A 24643-nucleotide genomic window follows, 5' to 3' on the forward strand; every position below is an offset into this window, starting at 1 on the left:
ATACCCAAAGGTTTTTTGTGTCCTGGTTCGATTGCACATGCTGACATTATCTTTCTTTTTTAAAAATTATCGGTTTGTATAAACACTTTTTAATTTTTATAAATACAGGATTGTGCATATTGTATTTTACTCCGATTTTCTTCCTTTTTTGCACGTTTGCTCTAAAAAGTAAAGACATTTATGAAAAAGTATGTACTGAACTGAAAGCAATCAATCGTAACTATACATTAGTGTAAGCACGCTTTGTTTGAGGACAAGAAACATTCACTCTGTGTTATTTGAGGCATGTCAAGTGCCACGTAATACAAAAATCATGCCGAGCAAAAACTTTTGCGTTTGCCTTTCCAGAACTCACATAGGAAATAAAACAATTGTGGGAGAAGTACTGCAAATTAAATGCAGTTTGTTCTTTGCAAAGAACGTGTGCACTGGTGACATGTTCTGTCAAAAAAGCAAGAGGAAGGTTTATAGAAAAGAAAAAAAATGGGGTTGGGTCAGTTAGAGTTTTACGTCTCCTTGCCATCCCGGCATCAGGTACGTCCCCTTATACAAAGGATGCAGCTGTTATTACGGAAAAGAGATCAGTTGAATGTAAAGTGGATAATGATAGTGTTCAAAAGCCTCTAATTAAAGCAAATCAATGTGTTTTTCTTGTTGATACTGATATGTATCATAAATTTTGAATTATCATGTTCAAAATTGAATGAGATATAAGGAAATAAATACCCAACATTAACGTCATTGTGTATACGGCATATGTGAGAATTTAATCATCGTAATGATCTTTTACGGGTATGAAGTAAAACAAACCTACATTCATGATTTTTAAAAGGAAATTGTGTTAATGTTATTAATAGAACAAGCATTCAGTATTGCATAAGCAATACAAGTCCCCTACCGGTTTGTATTATTCTATGAAAGCTTCGAAGTATACAACTATTTCAGAACTATTATAGAGATGTTATATGCTTTAATCAGAGATAAAAGAACAGCTAACAGCTAACTCAAGCTATATAGTTAAATAGCTATATAGACAAAAACCCCATCTGAATCATGTTGTGTAATATTTAAAGATGGATTATAAACTGTGTATTAAACAATTCTAAAAATGGTATGGATCCAAGCACTATTGTAATCGAACTCTCGTCTCGTTCAACCAGACGTTCGGCTGTCTCCGTTAACCTCCGACAAGCAAGAGAGCCTTTTTGCTTGTCGGAGATTTACGGAGACGGCCGAGCGTTTGGTTGAACGAGACTATATTAAACTCTGGCGTAGGAATACATGAGACTACAAAAATATCTAACTTGTCCGTATTATATAAAATCTGACTATATTCAAAGTGTTTATAGATAAGTTTCCTTAAAAAACAATGCTTCAGCATACATCACTTCGAATTTTTCTATTATTGTCAAGAACCAAGTCTTGTCAGCGGTGGTGATTTGTGCTTAGGTCCAAACACTGTTTCACTTTCGGTTTGCCAGGGTAACTGTGTAGGAGAGTTGATTAAAATCAACTCCCAAAAAGTAGTCCATATTGGCTTAATATATCAATCTAAAGTTGTTAGGAGTCATATATGTGAATCCTCATCATATCTAGATGTTTTCTTTAACGCTTTCTAGTTGTATTGATCGGGGCATTACAAATCTACAGAAAACTCTTTCAACAATAAGTTTAATAAAAGTACTGTAGTACTCACGGGAGTTGATTTTATCGATTATCATTTATTCAAAATCAACGATATCTGATTTTGCATGGCAAGTAGTTTCAGTAATCGAAATATTTCTGAGAAATGGTATGGATCCAGGCAAGATTGAACTCTTGTCTTGTTCAACTAAACGCTCGGCTGTCTCCGTTTATCTCCGACAAGCAAGACAGACTCTGTTTTGTCGGATATTAACGGAGACAGCCAAGCGTCTGGTTGAACGAGACTACATTGAACTCTAGCGTAGGAATACATACGACTTTAAAAAATATCTATTGACAGTAAAATGTTTGTACAATTTAAAATCTTACTATTTTCATGGTATTAATAAAAAAGTTTTCTTGAAAAACAATGCTACAGAATACATAGCATCGAATTTATCGATTATTTTCAAGAACTAAGTGTTATCAGCAGTATTAATTTGTGCTTAGGTCCAAACACTGTTTCACTTTCGCTTTGCCCAAGTAAGTGCATAGGAGAGTTGATTAAAATCAACTCCCAAAAATGAAACAAGACAATTGAAACATTGACAAATCATTTATTATAACTGTTATTTATGATATCAGCACTTAATTGGTAGTAGAATGGCTTACAAAGGAATTATAACAAAACAGCAAAATTTAATCCTCTTTATGCGATATTTATAAGGTTTATTGTAAATAAAGGAGCTTCTGCGTGGTAATTTTAATCCGCTGTAAAGATTCACTTTGTATTTTGTAGTTTGTGTGTTTGTGAAAAAAATCTCTTTTGTATTTTAAAATGTTTACGAATGCTTTTGTTCCAATAAATTAATTATTTAATTATCGTCAGTTTCGGGTTTGAATGCCTCTAACCACTCGTCATAGCACAGCTGACTTTACATCTCTCCAGTCTTAATGGTCCTTTGACTTCAAGCGACTCAATCTTTAGAAATATTGCGTTTAAATTAATAAAAATATACATTCCAGTCAACTGTTAAAAAAGTTTGAATAAGTAAACTTAACATATCATTTTGATATGTAATGACTTGCCTTGTAGAGAGTTCCTCCACTTCCTGGGTTTTTAACTGAAGCTCCGACTGCATCTCGTAAAATTGTGTCTTCCGCACAACAACATATAAATTTTGGTCTGGACCCTGTAAACCGAAATTATATATATATATATATATATATATATATATATATATATATATATATATATATATATATATATATATATATATATATATTGAAGTAGTAATGTTTAACAAATGTGTTTGATATTCAGGTAAACATGCTACGTCTGCTTGTAAAATCAGCTGTAATCATTTTTCTTCAATATGGATTTAAAAAACCAACAATTTCTTGTACGTATTCGTCTTATCATCAAATAATTGCGCAAAAAGGTAGTTCAGCCCTTCAGAGACATATTGTCAGGAAAACCAAGTTTTTAGCTCACCTGTGCTGAAAGCTCAAGTGAGCTTTTCTTATCACATTTTGTCGGTCTGTAAACTTTACACATTTTACACATCTTCTCCAGAACCACTGGGCCAATTTCAACCAAACCTGACACAAAGCAACCCTAGGCAAAGGGAATTCAAAGTTTGTGAAAATTCAGGACCACGTCTTTTTACAACGGGAGTTAATTAGAAATAATTGAAAATTGTTCGTGAAATTTTCAAACATCTTCTGCTCAAAAACCATTTGGCCAGGAAATCTGAAACTTATGTGGACGCATCCTCAGGATTTAAAGATGTGAAAATCACGACCCCAGGGGTAGGGTGGGACCACTATGGGGGGGGGGGGGTCAAAATTTTACCTAGTATTATAAAGAATAACTTTTTTAGATATCTTCTTATCAGAAACCAATCAGCCAGGAAAGCTATAACTTCTGTGGAAGCATCCTCAGGATGTGTAAATTCAGAATTGTGAAAATCATGACCCCCAGGGCTAGGGTGAGGGCCACAATGTGAGTTTAACTTTTACATAGGAATATTTAGAGTTATTCATTATTCATTATTCATTAAAATCATTAAAAGTTTTCTTCTCAGAAACCAATCAGCCAAGAAAGCTGAAACTTATATGGAAGCATCCGCAGGTAGTGTAGATTCAGAGTTATTAAAATCAAGGGTGGGGCCACAATGGGGGGGGGGTGGCAAATTTTTACATAGGAATATATAGAGTAAATCTTTTAAAATCTTCTTCTCAAAAAACCAATCAGCCAGGAAAGCTGAAACTTATGTTGAAGAGTTCTCGGGTAGTGTACATTCAGAATTGTGAAAATCATGACCCTCGGGGGTAGGGTGGGGCCACAATGTGGAGTCCAATTTTTAAATAGGAATATATAGAGAAAAATCTTTGAAAATCTTCTAAAACCCATTTGCTTAGAAAAGCTGTAACTTTAGTGAAAGCAACTTTTGATAGCGTAGATTCAAATCCGTTAAAATCAAAATCTTGAGGAGTCGGGTGGGGCCACTTTGGGGATCCAATTGTACAAAGGAAAACATTTTAATTTTTCACAGAAACTGAAATGTTATCACATATGGATTTATTATATGTAAGCATTTTGACATATTGCTGATTCTTTAAAATTGTTTAGAATCTCGCATCTGGACGATTCTTGGGTCTCACAATTGGTTCAGAGTTTGATTTTAGATTAGGTTTATATCCCATATATAAACAATTGTTTAGGATCTTGTTGAGAACTGCGATGCTCAACATGTGATATGACTACAAACCATCCTATTAGAAAAGGGACATGATTATAAACACAAGATATTCAAGGGGGAGTGGTTTTTTTTTTATGTTTACAGGATCAACATGTTTTCTACTACAATGTACAGCTATTTTGTATTATGACTCCATTAAGCTGAATTTATCGTGCCTATTGTTGCTCAGGTGAGCGATGTGGCCCATCGTCCTCTTGTTTGTAAATGACCATACACATATAAAAAATTAACCGTCTTAGCCTTTTTTACCTTATCAAAATTTTGTATTATATCGTTATTTATATCAATATTTATTTGAACAACCCTCTAGGTTAGCAATATTTCTATCGACCTTAAGATAGAAGTTAAGATAGAAACACTTTCATTAAACAATTTTTACAAAAAAAGCTTTTTTATTCCAAATATCTTTATATATATACTTTATCGATATAAATTTATATACATGTTTGCAGCTACGATCTGAACAGAATTTACTGCATGTTTATATAAAAAAAAACCTCATATAAAAAGTTGTCGTGTCTGATATACCTAGTATGGTTCTAGACGAAAAACAGTAATAGTAAAAAGTATTTTTCAGCATTAGATAATAAATTCTCCCCATAAGTGGAATCCTGACCTTTCGATTTTACAAATATGGAATTCCTTTGACTAGGCGAGCCTTATGTCAAGTTTAGTTTAAACTTGGCGAGTGGATCTAGAGTAGCCGTAATTGTCAAAAGTTGTGGTGGACAGACAAACCGACAGACAAATGACAGAAAATAGGTGATCAGAAAAGCTCAGATTTATAAACAGCTGTAATGCTTACTTTAGCAATCTTTGCAAGGTCAAGAAGATTTTCAGCCATTAGCAGTGTTCCATATTCCCTCCAGATATCGCTGTAGTGACCGTCAAACGTCTCTGGTTTGAGGTTTTTCAGGTATCTGTACAGCCGTCTGTCTCTCACATTCTCCGGTACATCCTCCGCCTTATCAATGTTGACTATCACATGTTGTAATAGATTCTGTAGAATTGTAAAACATCTACCCCGCATCAATTTTAAAAATAATATGTAAACGGTGTGACCGTTGGACCGAGCGCAGATTTAACACAGTGCAGTTTGATTTTTGTATAATAAAATCTATTTAAAACGCACACAGTAGGATCCGCCAGCATGATTGCCCTCTCAAATCATTCGTCAGAGTTAAACTAAATGCCGCGTGCTCAGTCTACATTATGACGTCATATTTCAGACGTAAAACGTCTTCGGAAATAGCCGAAGAGACTTACGTGATTCGGAATTTGTTTTTAATTCTTCTTTCATTGTTCATCAATTTAATTCATATGAATGCCAATGTAATAAAATTGAATACTTTATTCAGAATCTTAAAGATCAGTTCCTTGGCGTTAATGTTTTCATTTTCCATCTGATAATTTGATAAGACATACATAGAACAAGTCGTGTTTCTTGATTGAAGCACTATTAAAACTTATTTGTTTTCTTTTTTAATTTCTTTTAATTCAAATTACCTTCTATTGAACCATTGGAACTTATTAAATCGAGTTTAGGGGCAATAAACATCGATAAGTACCAGTCAATCAATGATCGAACTAACTTTTCAAAAACAAAATGGCGGCCAATATGGCGGCGCCCATGGCTGGAAGAAAATTTTTGGGGCCTTAGTACCCCTGATTCAACTTTCATTTTTCACTGATTTTCTTATATATACGTGTTACCATTAATCCTCGCTTCGCGAGGCGGGCTTCGCCCGCCTCTCGCTGCGCTCGGTATTAACTGTTAAAAGTGTTTAAAAGACCAATGGCTCCCGAGCGCTCACAAAATTTACTAATACCAGTAACATAACTTTTGGCGAACACTCATAAGCACCTGTTCTGCTTAACACTAGATTTTTGAAGATCGGAAGTAAAAAAGCCAGGGTCAGAGACCATTAGCATATATCAATTACAATAAAAATGTAAACTTTACTTGTTTTATCGGTAATTATGAGCCGCCAGAAGGCGGTACGTTATTTGATATACATTTAGATATTGTAATTGCGTTTCTGCGGGATAGTTTTTTTTTATAGAATTAATATAATGCTTATTTTTTAATGAATTAAAAGTAAATTTGCATGTAGAAATATGTTTTAGTCCTTTAAAAAATATTACACATATTTTGTTTTACTTGTAAATGTATAGTAGGTCGTACACTGTCGTGTTAGGTGCGTTTTTATCGAGACTATAATATATTCGGAAAATTTCAGAGTTTTTCATTCTTTTCAAAACAATGTATCGGGATCGGTAAACGGGACATACTTAAAGACCTGAAATACTAAAGACCTGAATAAAATGAAATTTTATATAAATGATATATTTGATTCATGAAATATCAGTTGTATTAGAATACATACAAATCAATGTGTTCTCCTATACTTCATACTATGGCAATGGTCATACAATTACCGTTAGAAATGCTAACGAACTCGATTCTTAATAATAATAGTAAAATGTTAAACTTCAAAACGTGTTGCTGAAAATATATTAAAATTTACCATAAAAATTAGTAAACCAACTCGTTATTTTCTTCTCTTTGGTGTGTTTTATGTAAACAATCAATGATGATTCATACAATAATTATTTTCTGCGGCCCATTCGACGCTTGCGTCAATATATGCTTTCTTGTATTATATTGAAATAGCATTTGGCCATTCCAAGTTTTTTTCTATGTTAAGCGTCCGCGGACGGATTGGTTTTGAGATGTAAAAATTGAAATAACCCACAATTGTTGTTCATTAAATTAGATCGCTTTTTCATATGTCGGGCCCAGGATCGCAGTTTTAAATCCGGATCAGAAATCAGATATAAAAACATTCAAAATGGAAATTATATAATAGGTATTTGTTATTTTTGTATTTTTGTCACAAAATGAGGAAACTACTTCAAATATATAACAAATTTTATTTTGTTGAACCTTTAAAGTTGTGGTTTTCCCCTAAGGTTTGTGGTTTTTTCCTGATAGAAAGACAGGTTTTTGAGTTTTGGGTGGACGCTAAACAAAGAAAAAACTTGCAATGGCCTTAGCTCGCGTTTGACAGAAACGTAAGAATGTGGTTTTATAAAATCTGTTGTACCTCAAGGATCTATATTAGGGCCTTTACTTTTTCTCTATATATTAATGACATTGTTTCTGATTAGGCTGTTTCACCCCTGCAAATGTTATTGTCATTTAAATTTAGACCACGTGGTTTTATTTGACCCTTTGTGTTTCGCAGTAAAAATCGTGCCTCGTGTTTATAGTATATTTCCTCTAATCTAGGTACTTGTACTGAAATCTAAAAACCTAGACATTAATTGATTTTGAGCTTTATCTTCATTGATTGGTGGATAAAATGAGTTCTAGAAATAAATTTGACTTTAGAAAATATAGTTTTTTACTGCTGTTACTACAAATAATCCTCTAAGGATTAATTTTCGATCCGGGTCAGACATATAATAATAGCATCAATAGTGAAACAGAATATACTATTTTATGCAGAATGTTCCTTGAAAATGACCCGATATCTAAGTTTTTATACAAAACAGACGTCCAATCTTCTCTAAAAAGCATGGTATTGTACACCAAAAGCATCAAACATGGCTATGATTTTATTAAGCAACCGAATGTTTATATATTTAACCACATGTAGAATGGCTGAACACGAACGTTAACTCTGTTCTGAATATTATTGTTCAGTTTAAATGACCGCTAGATGATGAAATGAAACACATGTCTTCATAGATTTTCATGTTTTAACATAAATCAAAGTAAGATATGATATGAAAAACGACCAGAACTTACATATATATTTTGAGAATATTATCCGAACACTTATATACTTCCACTCGAAATTTCACAGAAACTGAACAAATCTCAGGGAAGTCTCGTGAACCTTTATTCGAGCACCTCTGTATTTATTACATACTAAGCAACAATAAAGAAAACATTCTAAACACTTTCGCAGGGGTGTGTTTGCAGTAGCACTGACTTCCCTTTTTTCAGATATGACGTCAAGATTGATATGCCGTAATAACTGATTTCAGCATTTTTGTTCTATTTTGCGGGTTCTTTAGTTTACAATGAAAAAGTAACCGGACATTAGTATTTTATCAATTTCCACAAAAACGAAGTCAGCAACATATTTTTTTAATACATTAGATTACACTCATACTAAGATAGCGTTTTTCCAGAAATTTGGAAAGGTTTCCAATTAGATGTTTTCGTTTACATCACTGAAGTCAAAATTTTTAACTTTTGTTGTAATATATTCTATTTTCAAACAGTTATTTAGAAATTCATAGAAACGAACCATGATGTTAATATTGATATTTATTACCTAATCAAAAGGAATTTTTTTTAGTACAGATTAAAAATTTTCGTCTATTTTGTATGTGTATACAGGTTTGAAAGTGATCTATTGAGCTGCATGTCAATAGGACCGCCGGTCAATAGACTGCGATCTATTTGACCGGTAACGTATTTGGAAAGAAAAAAAGTTTAATTACTACAAGATTAAAGATAACTTTATTATGTTTTTTCCCTATTGTTCTTAAAATTTATCATTTAGGTCATCTTGGTATTGATAAACAATGACCTGAATTCATAGTGGTATGAAAACTTTGTGTAATTTAGAATTGTGGACACAAAATACTAAACATTAAATTTGATAGGTAATAAAACAATTATTTAATGCCTTAGCAGTCAATAGACCAGAATCTTTCCCCCTTGGTGTAGGAAACAGCTCAGTGTGTTCTATTGCCCGAGGCCAACGGCCGCAGAATGCACACAGCTTGTTTGCCTTAATTTTAATTTGTCTAAACAATGCCTATGCACTCGCGCAAGACATCAATCAGTTGTCGTACACAGCTGGACTAACGAAAATGCAAACCGCACAGTGAATACTAAATCTATCATCAGTAGGTAGATCATACCAAATCTACCTTAATTGTTCTCTCACCAAAATGCATTTTATAGGCTAGGCGACTAAGGATTGTCCATGTGATAGCAATATATCTAATTAATATAAAAATGAAATTTCTGTGTGAAACAAATAATCGAAATAGAATATTTAGATCTTTAAAAGGAAAACAGGTTGTGTCAAATATAGATATTTCTATATGGACGTTCTTAACATAGCTGTTGTTTCATCAACGTCTTGTATTTTATTTTCATTTTCACTTATTTAAAAAGTAGTAAATACATTCATATTTTACTTTATAAAGATTTTTGTCAGTAATAGTTATTGTACAATATTTATAGGCATTTATTATTTTACAACGTTTAGATGTTGGGTACTCAGAAAATTACGCATTTTACTTATAAAAAGAATTCATAATAATAATATAGTTTTACAGTTCTACAGTGCCGAATGTTTTGTATGTCTAAATTGCCTAAATCTATTTAACACAGATCTATCGGATTTTAAATTTAAGAATTGTTCACTACATGAAATTTTTTTTATCAGCATTGGAATTCATATTTTTATTTGTGATCACATGGTTAGCTCAATATAAAAGTGAAGAGTAATAAATGAATCAAAGTACTGAAGTACTGACGGGAGTTGATTTTATTGATTGTTATTTATTTTAAAATCAACGATATGTTATTTAGTGTGGCAATAAAATTCCTATAAGTATTTGAATTACGCACATTTTTATAATCTGAATCCTACAGGAATTTCGTGAAAACCCAATATCAATCATGATGTGTAATATTCAAAATATTATTCCATCAAACTACGTATTAGTAATCGAAATAGCTATGAGAAATTGTATGGATTCAAGCATTCGTTCAACCAGACTCTCAGCTGTATCCGTTAATCTCCGACAAGCAACAGAGAATCTATGCTTGCCGGAGATTTACGAAGACAGTCGAGCGTCTGGTTGAACGAGACTATATGGATCTCTGGGGTAGGAATACATAAAATGTACGACTTCAAAAAATATCTATTAAATTGTTCGTACCATTTAAAATCTGACTATTTACAAGGTATCTATAAATGAGTTTCCTTGAAGAACAATGCTTAAGAACTCATTACATAGAATTTATTGATTAGAACTAAATGTTGTCAGCGGTGTTGATTTGTGCTTAGGTCCAAACACTGTTTCACTTTCGGTTTGCCTGAGTAACTGCATAGGAAAGTTGATTAAAATCAACTCCCAAAAATGACAATAACAAACTGTCAACCATTTCAAAAATGAAATTTTCATGCTGTTTCATTTTTTCATACATTGATGAAAATATGCTAGAAAATTTAAAAAATAAAATGCACGTTTGTTAATCTTCCAATGTTTTTCATTCCTTAAGTTGTTGACGTCTTGTAGTAAATGTGTTGTGGACTGACAATTAGAATGTTTACAGAAATGATTGAGGTTTAAAAAATGACGCTGTAAAACATGTACTTAAAAGAATCACTCAATATTTATGATGGTATATGGTTTTATTCAACTCGTTGTTTTCTATCTCCTCGCCAAAGATAGGGGATTGAAAATACACAACTCGTTGGATAAAAATCATATATATATATATATATATATATATATATATATATATATATATATATATATATATATATATATATATATATATACACACACACACACACACAACTGGACTTGAACTCACAGCATGAGGGAATGAGCTCCTGAGTACGGCCTGACAGGTAAACATGTGGACAAGATCCTGTTGAGCCTCCTCAAACTCATCCGAGTCTTTGTTGTCTTCTTTATCTAATAACTCAAACAGTGTCAGAGTTTGTTTCTACGGAGAAATAAATTAAAGTATATTTATAGAGTGTTTAGTTGATCGAATCATTTATTGTCCGAAAACCCCCCCCAAAACCAAAAAAAAATCAAAAAAACCCCAAAACTATGACTAATGCAGCTTACCTGTTCTTTGTTCTTTTTTGTTGGATACTCATATGCCTCCGTTGTGTTTGCTGCTTCAGCATGAATCTCTGGACTGAATTCTGTAGGCAGCTGATCAATTATTGGATCTACAGGGGCCTGTGCAGCAATGAATTCTCTGCTTCTATCTGCTGAATTCTGTAATGTATTATGGTTGTATCACCATCTTTCCAAAATATTATTGCGTGGACCCTGAGGTCCACGCAGAAAATATATAAGCGAGGTTTAACCGGATGCTATGGGGAAGCTATGAGCTAGCCTGGTTCCTGTGCGTAATGGGTAGCTCAGAGAACCAGGCAAGCACACGTTTATCTGAATCGGGATCAGGATTACATGCCATATGCACACATAAGTTTAAAGGCGCTGTAATTGTAAAGATGTCGGTAAACAGTACAGAAACAAAGTATTCCTTTCAAAGAAATGATCGGCATGTGATATGAAATGTCAGTATTATGAAATAAGTTAATGTTATACCGAAACTAAAATATGCATCAAACAGCATATTTGCAATATTTTGTTGTTTTCCGAATACACATGTAACTTAACTTTACTTTTATGGTAGGCGAGGCTAGAGTACTTCCCGATTAAAATTTTTTAAGCATTGAAGTATGATTAAATAATTATGTCACTGTTTAAAAGTCTAAATCTCAAGAAAAATGCATCAAAATATGAAATTAATTTACACAAAGCTGTCACCGCATAGTTAACAAATTAGTGCAAATCGTAATGTGTGCGCAAATACGGTAAACCTGCTAATATGTTTTACGGTGCTACCGTTCTCGCGAGCGCAGCAAGAATTACACATACTTTTCATCATTGTCAACCTAGTGTTATCGTCAGGTATCAACGAACGTCAAAGAATTTTTGAGAGAGTATTGCTCTACAATAAGTATGCCAAAGGTACTTATTTGAATGGTTATTATACATACAGCGCAACCCCCTACCCCTCTCCCGAGAGAGAGAGAGAGAGAGAGAGAGAGAGAGAGAGAGAGAGAGAGAGAGAGAGAGAGAGAGAGAGAGAGAGAGAGAGAGAAAGAGAGTGCCTGGTCCTGTTTGTAGGTGTGTAATTTCCCACCTTTAAATTCAATGGTTTGACTATATGCAATATCTACATACATTTTTTAACTGTGTATTTTTTCTCTATTCCTTTTTATTTATTTCAAAATGTCCTATTGTTTATTTCCTTCCTACTCATATACATGTACTTACCTGCCTACTGTACATGCATGCACAATTAGCTAAAAGAAATGGAGTAAAGTATGGTTCTTGCGAAGATACATTGTATATTTATATCATCTCTATATTAAAAAAAATTAAAAACAAATCATGTGTCAATGAGACAGGTATCGCAGTCTATGCTGAAATAGCTAGTACACTCATTACAGATGTTTGATCAACCTCTAAATTTATCGCGGGAAATATAGCGCGAGAGCACTGTGACGTCATCCATGACTTTGATCGTCTTTGTTTACGTATTTCGACTCAATACGAAGGTATGGAAGCATGTAACAAATCTTTTGAGTCCCGCCAAAGCATATGCGGTACTCAAACGTGTCTTCAAACTTTAAGACACCGTAAATTACAAGTTAAAAAATTTGTTTGATGAACTGTAGGTTTAGCTCGTTCTTTTTCCCGCGCACACTGGTTCTTAGAGCTCGTTTCTCTCGCTATTATTCACGACGACTTTATTTCGCGATTTACTTCTGATAAATTGGTTCGCTACGACTTAGGTTTGCGGCCAAGCCTTCTCCATACCAGTCTTACTTTAACAACCATACGACAACGAATAGTTCGCTGCGAGAAATATTCGCGACAACGAGGCCCTCGCGAACCTCGTGGAAATTTTTCGCAAGCGAATAAAAGTTGGTTAACAGAATTCGCCGAATGCCTGATACTTTACATGCAAACTTCATTAATAGATATATCATAATTATCTTAGAAGTATGAACCCTTTAAATTCTGAGATAAAATGTCAGGGCTATACATATACGTAATACAACGTACAAATTTGGTGGTTACAAGCAGGGGGCTAGAATGGGTGGAATCTCTGATAATCTTAAGGCTTTCACGTTTTCGTTGGAAACACATGCAAATTGTCCACGTATTGTAGTCCTTTTTTAAAGGACAGCAACTTGTTAACGAATTGTTTTATCGTTGAGTGCCATAATTGAGTCTGCAAAATGGCCACCGTAACATCGTTTGTTTCTGTAAGGTAGATTCTACGTTACCAGAATTAGAAAAATCGTCCGACGAATCTCCGACTGTTTTCTGCTTTCGCGTTGTTAGTTTTTGAGTTATTTCCCGTATTAAACAATTATCGTCTGCAAACCAACATGGCATCGAACCGGAGAAAAAGTATGGAAAGGCAGAAACAAGTCGTTATACAGATGTCAGATGTTGGATTTACATGGATTATGCATTTTGTGATGTCAGTGCCATATCTTAGCGTACATCGTTTTAGACTACTGGTAATTTTAGAATTACATGTATATTCAGCGCTATATACATTTTTATATTACGTGTTTTTTTTTTTTAAAAAGTCCATATTTTTTGCACACGGTTTTAATTATCTAAAGATTTTTTTTTTTTAAATGCAAACATATCTATTTGAAAGAGCGAATAGTTAAACATTTTAAATTTATGATATTAAAATGTATTTTAAATTGAACAATCCAGGTTGTTGAATCAAATAAACGCTAATTCTTATAAAAAATGTTGATTGTACGTTTTTAGGCAAGGCGTTGTTATTTCATACAGATTATTGACCAAAGTATTTAGATCCAGAGAAAAAGTACGGAAATGACTAATGATGACATAATTGTCCATGCTGTAATATGAGAGAGAGAGAGAGAGAGAGAGAGAGAGAGAGAGAGAGAGAGAGATGAGATGAGATGATGTGTTGTCTGAAAAATAATATAAGACACACATACTGCAATTTTGTGTATCTCTATGCAATCAATGTATTCCCTCCATGCCAAGGTGCTATTCTTTGCACGGTTCATACAAGCGTCCAGTAGTATCTGAGCTAGATTTGGTTTGTAAGTTCTTTGTTCTTCTGTAACTTTTTCCTCTTTGAATGGGACAACTGGTCCTGGGTTTGAAATCCCATAGACACTGGTTGCGAGTTGGCCCTTTGCTGCCAGCAGGTCTTTACATTCTTCAAATGCTTGTTCATAATTTTTGTCATTCTCATATTCCCTAAGAACTTCTCTCATATAGTACTTGATATTGCCAGTGGATGTTTTAATGGACATTTTTGGATTGCCTGCAGAGGGTGTAGGCTGCCATTTAAAAATAAACAAAAAGCAGTTTTATAATTTGTCATTATAACAGTTTTTGATGATGAAATGCACATATTTTCTTAGAGGAATCCATCGTAGATCTAACACTTTTCAGTTGCACACATCAGCTGTTACTAAACCTCTTTATAGACCCCTTCACGATAACTGTAGTACTGCTTTCTTGCAGCGTAAATTTAAAAAGCTGAAGTTTTAGTAAGTAGATACAGTCAAACTTTGCTATCCAGAACTAGATGGGACTGCTTAAAAACTACGAGATATCAAAGTATTCGAGATACATCATATTTCACCAAACTACCGTATGTAGACATTTTGCCCCACAAAAGAGCAGTACTGCAGTTACCGTGAAGGGGTCTATTCATCATTTACCTGTGAACAGGAAGATTGAAATTGTATACTTGTGCAAGATACATGTAGTTCGATAATAAAGCTTTTAGTTAGGTTAAATAATTGAAATTCAACAATATACAACATTTTAATATTTTAAATAAAATCCCTATTTCTCCCAAGTTCAAATTAATTGTACCAAGACTGTCGAGTCAGTTAACAGATAATACAGCTATCTTGTTCATTGTAATAAAGTTGATTCAGTTTTGTATATAATGGTGTTTATATTTGTGTTCCTCTTTCTTTTTGTTATGAACGGGTTACCGTATGTGAGTGACGAGTGTCGGGTAAGTGTGCTATTTTTAGAGCTAGTATTTAAAGTGACCGGTTTGGGTGTAGTGGTGGTAACGACATTAGCCAGTTGCCACGTTTTTGCAGTTCCTGATTTAAGATATAGTGAATATCTCCAGTTAGTTATAATACTATAATAATATATTATTGACCAAAGTATTTAGATCCAAAGAAAGAGTACGGAAAATAACTAATGATGGGATAATAGTCCATGCTGTAATGTGTGTGTGTGTGTGTGTGTGTGTGTGTGTGTGTGTGTGTGTGTGTGTGTGTGTGTGTGTGTGTGTGTGTGTGTGTGTGTGTGTGTGTGTGTGTGTGTGTGTGAGAAAGAGAGAGTGAGAGAGAGAGAGGGGGAGATGATGTGTTGTCTGAAAAATAATATAAGACACACATACTGCAATTTTGTGTTTCTCTATGCAATCAATGTATTCCCTCCATGCCAAGGTGCTATTCTTTTCAAGGTGCATACAAGCGTCCAGTAGTATCTGAGCTAGATTTGGTTTGTAAGTTCTTTGTTCTTCTGTTACATTTTCCTCTTTGAATGGGACAACTGGCCCTAAGCTTGGGATCCCATGGACATTGGATGAGAGTTGGTCCTTTGCTGCCGTTAGGTCTTTATATTCTTGAAATGCTTGTGCGTAATTCTTATCATTCTCAAAACGCTTCAGAACTTCTCTCATGTAGTCCTTCTTTTGGGTTGAAAAACGAGGCCGCTATAGAAAAAGAATGACAACTATGAAAAGTCAACAACTTTTATCATATTTTTGGCTTTCGGATGTTTTGCAAGAGTTTATTTGCATATAAAAGACATTTCTAATATTCAACCAAAATTTAAGTGTCAGACGTCATTTTTTAAGCGAGATACAGAGCTTACAATATTCTGTTATGTAAAAACACAGCTGACGTCATGTTTTTGTTTACATTTTAAAGTTACTGTTTTAGAATGAATAGAAATGAATGAATTAGAATGAACGCAAAAAACAAAAAAACAAAAAACAAAACAAAACAAAGCATAACATTAAACAAGCACTAATCAACTAAACAACAGCAACAATTTCAAAGATTATATAATATTTACAGTCATTCTAATCAGTCCAATCCAGCACTATTACTAATACTGATTTACACAATCACTAGAAAACATTTGTATGTTATTTTCCGTACTCCTTCTTTCCATCTAATAATCAACTGTATTTTTGCCTCCACTTTTGATTTCGCGCACTATCTGATCCTGTCTTATGATAAAACGCAAGTAATCTTCAATTTACTGTATTTACAAGTTTTGAATTGTATAAATTTTTTTAAAACAAATCATATGTCAATGAGGCAGGTATCGCAGTCTATACTGAAATAGCTAGTACACTCATTACAGATGTTTGATCAACCTCTAAATTTATCGCGGGAAATATAGCACGAGAGCACTGTGACGTCATCCATGACTTTGTTCGTCTTTGTTTACGTTTCTCGACTCAATACGAAGGAATGGAAGCACGTAACAAATCGTTTGAGTCTCGCCAAAGCATATGCGGTACTCAAAACATGTCTTCAAACTTTAAGACACCGTAAATTACGAGTTAAAAGTCGGCCAATCTTGGCATAGCACCACGGGTGAAAACATTAGAGAGCATTATGGGACGTAGACAAAAAATTTGTTTGATGAACTGTAGGTTTAGCTCGTTCTTTTTCCCGCGCACACTGGTTCTTAGAGCTCGCGTTGCTCGCCGGCGCTACTCACTACGATAGTAGTATCACTTCCTCGCCTTTGCTACTTCTCACTTTCGCCTTCGCATCTTCGCGCTTCGCCGTTGCATCTTCGCACTTTCGCTCCTTCGCCTTCGCAACTTTGCACTTTCGCCTTCGCAACTTCGCACTCTCGCAACTCGACCTAAAGGCAAAAGTGCGAAGGTCGAAGTGGCCCCATCGGAACACCATAAATCAATAATTTCGTCACTTCTTGCTTTCGGCCTTAAATATCTAAAAAAAAAAATACCGTTAGTTTGGATCGAAGTGGCCCCATCGCAACACCATAAAGGAGGGCTTTGTTCGACCACTTGGGCTTGACAAGGAAGGAAGTGTTGAAAAACGTTCGACCCGTATCAAAATTGATTTTCATCTAAAAAATGCTGAAAAAAGTTCTGGCTCCTAGAATTGATGGTCACCTTGATGCAAATTCTCTGTGAGATCCACACCAGACACTCTATAAAAACAGCCCTTATGAAGGTCCACAATGATATTGTTACAGCACTGGACCAACAATCTTCAGCAGATTGGTCAATTGGATTTATCCGATTTTGATGTCATTGACCACGGCATACTGTCCCAACGCCCGACTGTATCATATGGTTTTCGTGACAGTGGATTGAACCATTCCTACACAGGCGGAAGTGTGTCACCATTGGATCTATCAAGTCAGACTCTCGTATGCTTCCTTTTGGTGTTGGTGTATTCTTTTCAAAATCAGACTACTAAAAAATTGGACCGACTATTTCTTTCGACAAGACGTGCATTAAGTGTTTAACGACATTGGCTCTTTAATAACATCGAATCTACTTAAACTAAATTGAGATAAACACAAATTAATAAATTAATAATCTTCGCCAGAAAACAGAATCAGAAGCATCTACTATAATTTCAGCTTAATGTTGGTAATTATGTCAGTGAATGTGTGCCTTGTTTGAGGAACCTAGGTGTTATTTTAATTTTCGACTAACCCCTTACTATGGACAAACAGGTATCCTCGGTCGTCAAGTCGTGTCATTTTCAGATGTGCAACACTGGCCGTAAACGATGTTTCCTTACAAAAGAAACATACAAAACCACGGTTAACGTTGTTTTCACTGCCAGACTGGACTACGAGAACTGTCTCCTATATGGAGTTGCAAAGCATACTAGTAATTTTGAAAGAATACAACCAGTCCAAAAACACTGCAGCTCGTCTTGTTACGAGAATATCGGACGGGAACATATCACCCTTATCCTGGCAGATCTCCATATTTGTGTAATTTAATCGTCCGCAATTCAAAATACTGACACCAGGCCCCGAGGTTATAAAACTTTTTCCATACTCATTCTCCAGCTCGTACTCCGAGTATGTGCTCCACTGAGTACGACTCTAAAAACCGAGGTTATAAAAGTTTTGGAGTACGTTCTCAGCTGAGTACTATTTGGAGTAAGCTCCAAAAGCCAATCGATGAAATTTTACGTCTCTGGAGAAAGACAGAGAACAATAATTCATGTAAGTAGTCCTGGCATGTAGGCAAACTGTACAAGTATTCAGATTAATTATTTATCACCAAAATGTAACACATTATTTACATGTACATGTACACATTACCTTCTTCATCTGCAAGCATGGAGATGCGTCTGCATCTATAACTTAAAAATTTTTGAGCAACAAGGACGATAAATCCAGTGTAATTGGTAAAATTATCAACAAAATGTATTTATGTCAAATCTCTCTCTCTCTCTCTCTCTCTCTCTCTCTCATGAGACGCAGATAGTGATTTATGCATATGATGATTAAGTATAATTATGTTGTAAGGAACGATATGAATATAAAAGAAAGAAGTAAGAATTTGCACGGATATGAAGAGAGTATTTCAACATAGATTTTAGTTCGATATATCTTAAGTTTTCCTGGCTTTTTAACGATTTTGATATTTTACATGCCAGGAAAAGGTCAGAAACGACGCCAATACAAAACTGGAAAGTCACTGCCCCAAGTGGATATCTCTTAAGATATTTAGTGAGCAGTTCCTGTATAAGGAAATACAGGGAAGAGTTTAATTAAAACATAGAAACATATACTTGGGAAAATCACAAAAATACTCAGAAGATCCGTTTATTTTCACACTCAGAAAGTATACACTAAGGAAATTATATGGGTATTCTAATTAAATTGCAACATACTATATTTGCCTTAATTCTTGTGAAAAAACCCCCATCTAATATCTTGAAGGGGTGGGGTGGGGGTTGGGGTTGAAATTGCATCAATGAACATATGCCAAAAGCCAAGGACACACGTAAAGTTTCTCATTTCAATATTTTTGGGAATGTGCACGAGAGTTTAAGAAAATTCACTAATTAAAATATTGTTGAAATTTCCAATATGAGGACCACGTTAAACCGAAACAATGTGTTCAAGAAAACTGTGTACTTAAGTTGCTGTAACCCTTTTTGTGGGGTTTTATCGATGGTTCAAGTTTTTCTCACTTAATCAAGGCTTGAAAATGTGTGTTTAGAATTTATACATACACGTACTGTGTCATTTTTAATCTTAAGTAACGTCATTTGATATTTTTGAGCAAGCCTTTTCCTATTCATCTTTAAAATTCGAAATACATGTGTTAATTTTGATGCATTTGACATAAATATTTGGTTACTTTATCTAAATAGTTACTTGCTGATGAAATAAATCAATTTAAGAGATGAATATTCCCACAGCTAAGCTATATAGAAAAAAATCTCTCACAGGAAAATGCGAAGAAGCTATTTTATCACAAGTATTACATGTATTTTCAATCGATTGCATAGAATAACAATAATCCCCTTCATCTCTCTCTCTCTCTCTCTCTCTCTCTCTCTCTCTCTCTCTCTCTCTCATAATTTCTAGTTTCTATCATGCGGGTTATGATTAATTAAAGTGTTATATATTTTTTTTTTTACATAAACAAGCTTTTAATTAACTGTAAATTACCCGAATTCTCAAGCATAATATATACGTCGATCATACTAAATGTTTTTCCATAACTGTGTATTTAAGAATAAAATTTGATGCCATAACACCAAATTTTATTTTTAAATATTCATTTGTAGAAATATACTAATATAATACTTAAGACTATGGGGTCACCGGGACCCACCATCCTTATATTCGAGCGTTTATAATCAAATGTTAAACCAAACAATGCATTTCACCTTACGTATACTTAGACATGTCTATGCTCTCGATGTTTTAATTTGTAATAAATAATAAAGATCGTAAGGTAGGTGATATTCCATGGTAAAATTTCTTTGATATTCAAATAGACGTTTGATATATTTCTTCTCGTGATTACCAGTATACCTAAAGTAATAAAATTATTTACAATTTTTAAAGGTTTGTAGTCATAAAATCCCTCTGTCTTTTATAAATCCAAGAAACATATCCTTTTATTTTTTTTTTCTTTCGAATGACTGTAAATTAATCAGTTTAAAAAATCAAATTCAATGGGACAATGTAAATTAATAAAGTTTTAATAAAAGATAACTATATATACCAGCTTATATTATAATAACAATGGAAGAGTCGTTAAAACACTAGTTAATATAACCAATTACTTAAAGGTGGGTATATGGGTGACTGGTCATATTTGAACACAAGGACAGCGTAACCAAAATGTTTTTTTTCTGGCTTTTTTAGTTACACCATTGAACACAAGCGTTTTCTTCATATGGAACCATTGAAATCAGTCTAATGTAGAGAAATCCCCCAAGTTAAAAAAAAGATAATTAAGACTCGCAAGTTGTACATTTTCTTTGCCAGAAGGAGTATGATTTAACTTTATTTGGACAATTTTTTTGAGGACTGTGGGGGGGGGGGGTGCAACCTCCTTTACTCCGCCACTGATTTACAGCTTATTCTATAAAATGTTTCCCTTTCCAAGTTTTGTGGCATGAACATAAATGATAATTGATTACTAAGTAAGCAATAGAAAGTTAGACTTTTATGCATCCCCCATCCTTTGTAATGTTTAGAACTAACCTACATATTCACTATAATCAAAAAAGGGACCCAGCAAGTACATCTGATTGAAATTGATTAGTAACGATACATTTACATTGATTACTTTGTTTTAAATGATGGGGTGTATGGGTCGTATTTGACTAAAAACAGAATTCTTAAAAAGTCCAGCTATTCAACGATAGTATTTTGTATGTAGATTTACATGAATATGTACATTAATTAATGAAGCAAACTATCTAAAAGTTATTTTGATAATCTTGGTTGCAGTTCGCCCTTACTCTTAAATTTACCTCCATTATATCTACATGTAGATATCTCATTAATAAAATGGTAGAAACTTTCCATTTTAATTCATATACATGTATATATGATTAAATTACAGCATATAATACAGAACGTTACAATATGAACAATAGTATATGTTTGCACTGCATTTTATTTAGATTAAATGTTTTGAGTACGACTTTCAGAAAGCTTCAAAGCTTACTCAGAAAATCGCCGTTTTGTACTCAGCCGGAGTACGAGTATGAAAAAGTTTTATGACCTCGATACCTTGAGTACGAGTATGATTTGGAGCACGGAGTACGATTTGGAGTACGAGATCGTACTCAAGAAAGTTTTATAACCTCGGGCCAGGCTATCAACGCTCCACCATCCTAACTATCTTTTTAGTCAACTTCACGCATAATGACTTCAAAAATCCAGACAAAGACATACAGAAAACGCCAGCTAAGCGGGGTAGCAGCGCACTTGTTGAACGCTCTTCGTAATAAAATGAAACAGGCACACTCTTTAAACATATTTAAAGGACATTAAAGGCAATTTTTATAAAATAGCTTTTAAAATATTTGTCATTTTTGTTTTATGAACAATTCACTTAGACGTGTTTACTCCATAGCACTTATTCATTCTCTTATTTTTAGATATTAATATGATTTTTATGATTACAGGATTTGCAAATGTAATTTAAAAGTATTTTATAATGTTATTTATGCTTGTATGCCCATCGATATTGTTTATTTAGGCTGTTTTAGGTGTAAAAGTATGTTTTTTGTCATGTCTGTGCCATGTCTTATTGACTTTGTTTTAGACAACTGGTAATTTTAGAATTACAGGTATATTTAGCGCTATATTAATTTTCATATTACCTGTTTTTTAAAAGAAGTCCATAGTTTTTGCACACGGTTTTGATTATGATATCTAAAGATTTTTTCAATAAAGCAAACAAATCTATTTGGAAGAGCGAACATTTTAAATTTATAATATTAAAATGTATTTAAAATTGAACAATCCAGGTTGTTGAATTAAATAAACGCTCATTCTTATAAAAAATGTTGATTGTACGTTTTTGGGCAAGGTGTAGTTATTTCATACAGATTATTTACCAAAATATTCAGATCCAAAGAAAGAGTACGGAAAATAACTAATGATGGGATAATAGTCCATGCTGTAATGTGTGTGTGTGTGTGTGTGTGTGTGTGTGTGTGTGTGTGTGTGTGTGTGTGTGTATGTGTGTGTGTGTGAGAGAGAGAGAGAGAGAGAGAGAGAGAGAGAGAGAGAGAGAGAGAGAGAGAGGGGAGATGATGTGTTGTCTGAAAAAAATATGACACACATACTGCAATTTTGTGTTTCTCTATGCAATCAATGTATTCCCTCCATGCCAAGGTGCTATTCTTTTCAAGGTGCATACAAGCGTCCAGTAGTATCTGGGCTAGATTTGGTTTGTAAGTTCTTTGTTCTTCTGTTACATTTTCCTCTTTGAATGGGACAACTGGCCCGAAGCTTGGGATCCCATGGCCATTGGATGAGAGTTGGGCCTTTGCTGCCATTAGGTCTTTATATTCTTGAAATGCTTGGATATAATTTTTATCATTCTCATACCGCTTCAGAACTTCCATTATATACTCCTTCTTGAGAAAAATCACGAATATAACACAGGTTAATGGTTTTTTTTCTAGTTTAAGTGACCCGCTATATAAATTAATCTATGTCTCCAAACTAAAATTAAGTTATTATTGTACACAATGTATTCCGATTGAAGGCAAGGAAGTTAATTATTCAAATGGGCAATAGAGAAAGTACTGTTGAAAGTTAATCATAAATAAATAAAATGAGTTCTCAATCATAAGTGAAAAGAATAAGCTTAAAGTATAACATTATCAAGAACAATTAAACGGAAATATACTTGATATTTACAGTAAAAGATACTTACCATCGGTGCTGGTTTATCTGCCATGATGATTTAAAACGAAAGTGTATGGAGACCAACAAGGGTCACTAATATTAGGTTAGCTGCAGGTGAAAAATTAAGTTGATATGCCGTAGTCAGGGGTATAGCGAAAACGGAATAATATGCACACAAAATGCTTTGTTTTGGACATCTCGCATGAGACATGCATTTTATAGCATTTACTGTATGACAATATATATAATGGCATTACAGTATGAAGGCTCAATGCCGAAACAGTATAATACTAACTAAAGATAGAGTAAATATATATGTATTAATTCAAACATAGGGAGGATATGGAGAATATTTCTAATCAATTTATTGAGAATATTTTTCTCACACTTATTAATTGCAAGACATAGTTATTTTCCTGTATAATTAAAAATTACATAGTTCAGTAACATTATGAACAGATAATGTCTGTATAAATTTATAAGTAAATGGTGTTTGCCAGTAATATTTTTACATATTTCTTTTTGTAGAAGCTCTACAAATCAATATCAGTTAGATGTACGAAGTGGTATTCTTCTATATTGTAAATTTAGAATGGGTAATATTATATAAATTACATGCACCTAATGAGATAGGAAGATGGTTTAAAACAGAGAAAACAGAATTTGTAAATTATGTGCCTGCAATAAAATTGCATTGGGGATAAATTTCACTATCTTTTCAAATGCACTGATGTATAAATACATATAGTAATATACACAACTCAAAAGTTGACCACGTGCACATTGACAGTACATATACATTTACATGTACATTACAAAATCTGAACAGATTTTGTAATGTATATGTATACCGTGTAGCTCAAATATAAATACTACTTGTGTATGTGTATCTGATTTGGAATTTAAAAAAATAACCTACAAATTTCCCATTTGTTTTGACTTCTACAAATTGATTTAACTAATAGTGTTAAATGATTTGACTTTCTGCTTATTGAATATTTAACAAAATTGTTTAATTATGCATAGTTGCATCACATTTATTTTTGTTCTATCGTGTGACGACTGCATATAAAGTAAAGACAATGTAAAATTTGAATGCTATTAAGGATAACGTTGACCGATATATAAAATGCTTCTAAAAATAAGCTGACATTATCACAGCTGTGTCGTATATTTTATAACCTTAGATCTATAACTTCCGCGTCGGAAAACTACATTCAAAAATTTATAAATAAATAAAGATAAATTAAAAATACATTATGGCGAACCATTCGCGCATTAATTTTGATGAGTTGGCAATTAAGTTTTTGGCTATTTTATATCCCGTCGTTATGTAATGGTGCCTGTTGTTATGTTGTATCGGTTTGAGGGTGTTATTTCAAAAGTCAAAGAAAAAAACCCCCATTTATTGAATAGATCTTGGGCGAAATGTTGCGTTGCATATGAAAGCA

General features: G+C 33.6%; 1 protein-coding gene across 3 annotated transcripts in view; it reads right to left on the reverse strand.

Annotated features, from left to right (window-relative positions):
* LOC136272617 (uncharacterized) overlaps window positions 1–23264 on the reverse strand; it is a 37087-nt gene extending 13823 nt beyond the window's left edge. The window contains exons 1-8 of one of the 3 annotated variants that reach the window (XM_066074407.1): window positions 23221–23264; window positions 22625–22918; window positions 15679–15996; window positions 14237–14587; window positions 11289–11444; window positions 11026–11160; window positions 5194–5388; window positions 2713–2816 (exon numbers count right to left, since the gene is read on the reverse strand). In XM_066074407.1, the coding sequence (XP_065930479.1) occupies window positions 2713–2816; window positions 5194–5388; window positions 11026–11160; window positions 11289–11444; window positions 14237–14587; window positions 15679–15996; window positions 22625–22918; window positions 23221–23244 (1577 nt within the window). In that variant the 5' untranslated portion in view covers window positions 23245–23264. The remainder of the gene's footprint in view (window positions 1–2712; window positions 2817–5193; window positions 5389–11025; window positions 11161–11288; window positions 11445–14236; window positions 14588–15678; window positions 15997–22624; window positions 22919–23220) is intronic. The other 2 variants (XM_066074408.1, XM_066074412.1) reach the window with 2 other exon arrangements.
* Window positions 23265–24643: the final 1379 nt, after the last annotated feature.

The sequence above is a fragment of the Magallana gigas genome, chromosome 2 (assembly GCF_963853765.1).
Source record: "Magallana gigas chromosome 2, xbMagGiga1.1, whole genome shotgun sequence".
NCBI lineage: Eukaryota > Metazoa > Mollusca > Bivalvia > Ostreida > Ostreidae > Magallana > Magallana gigas.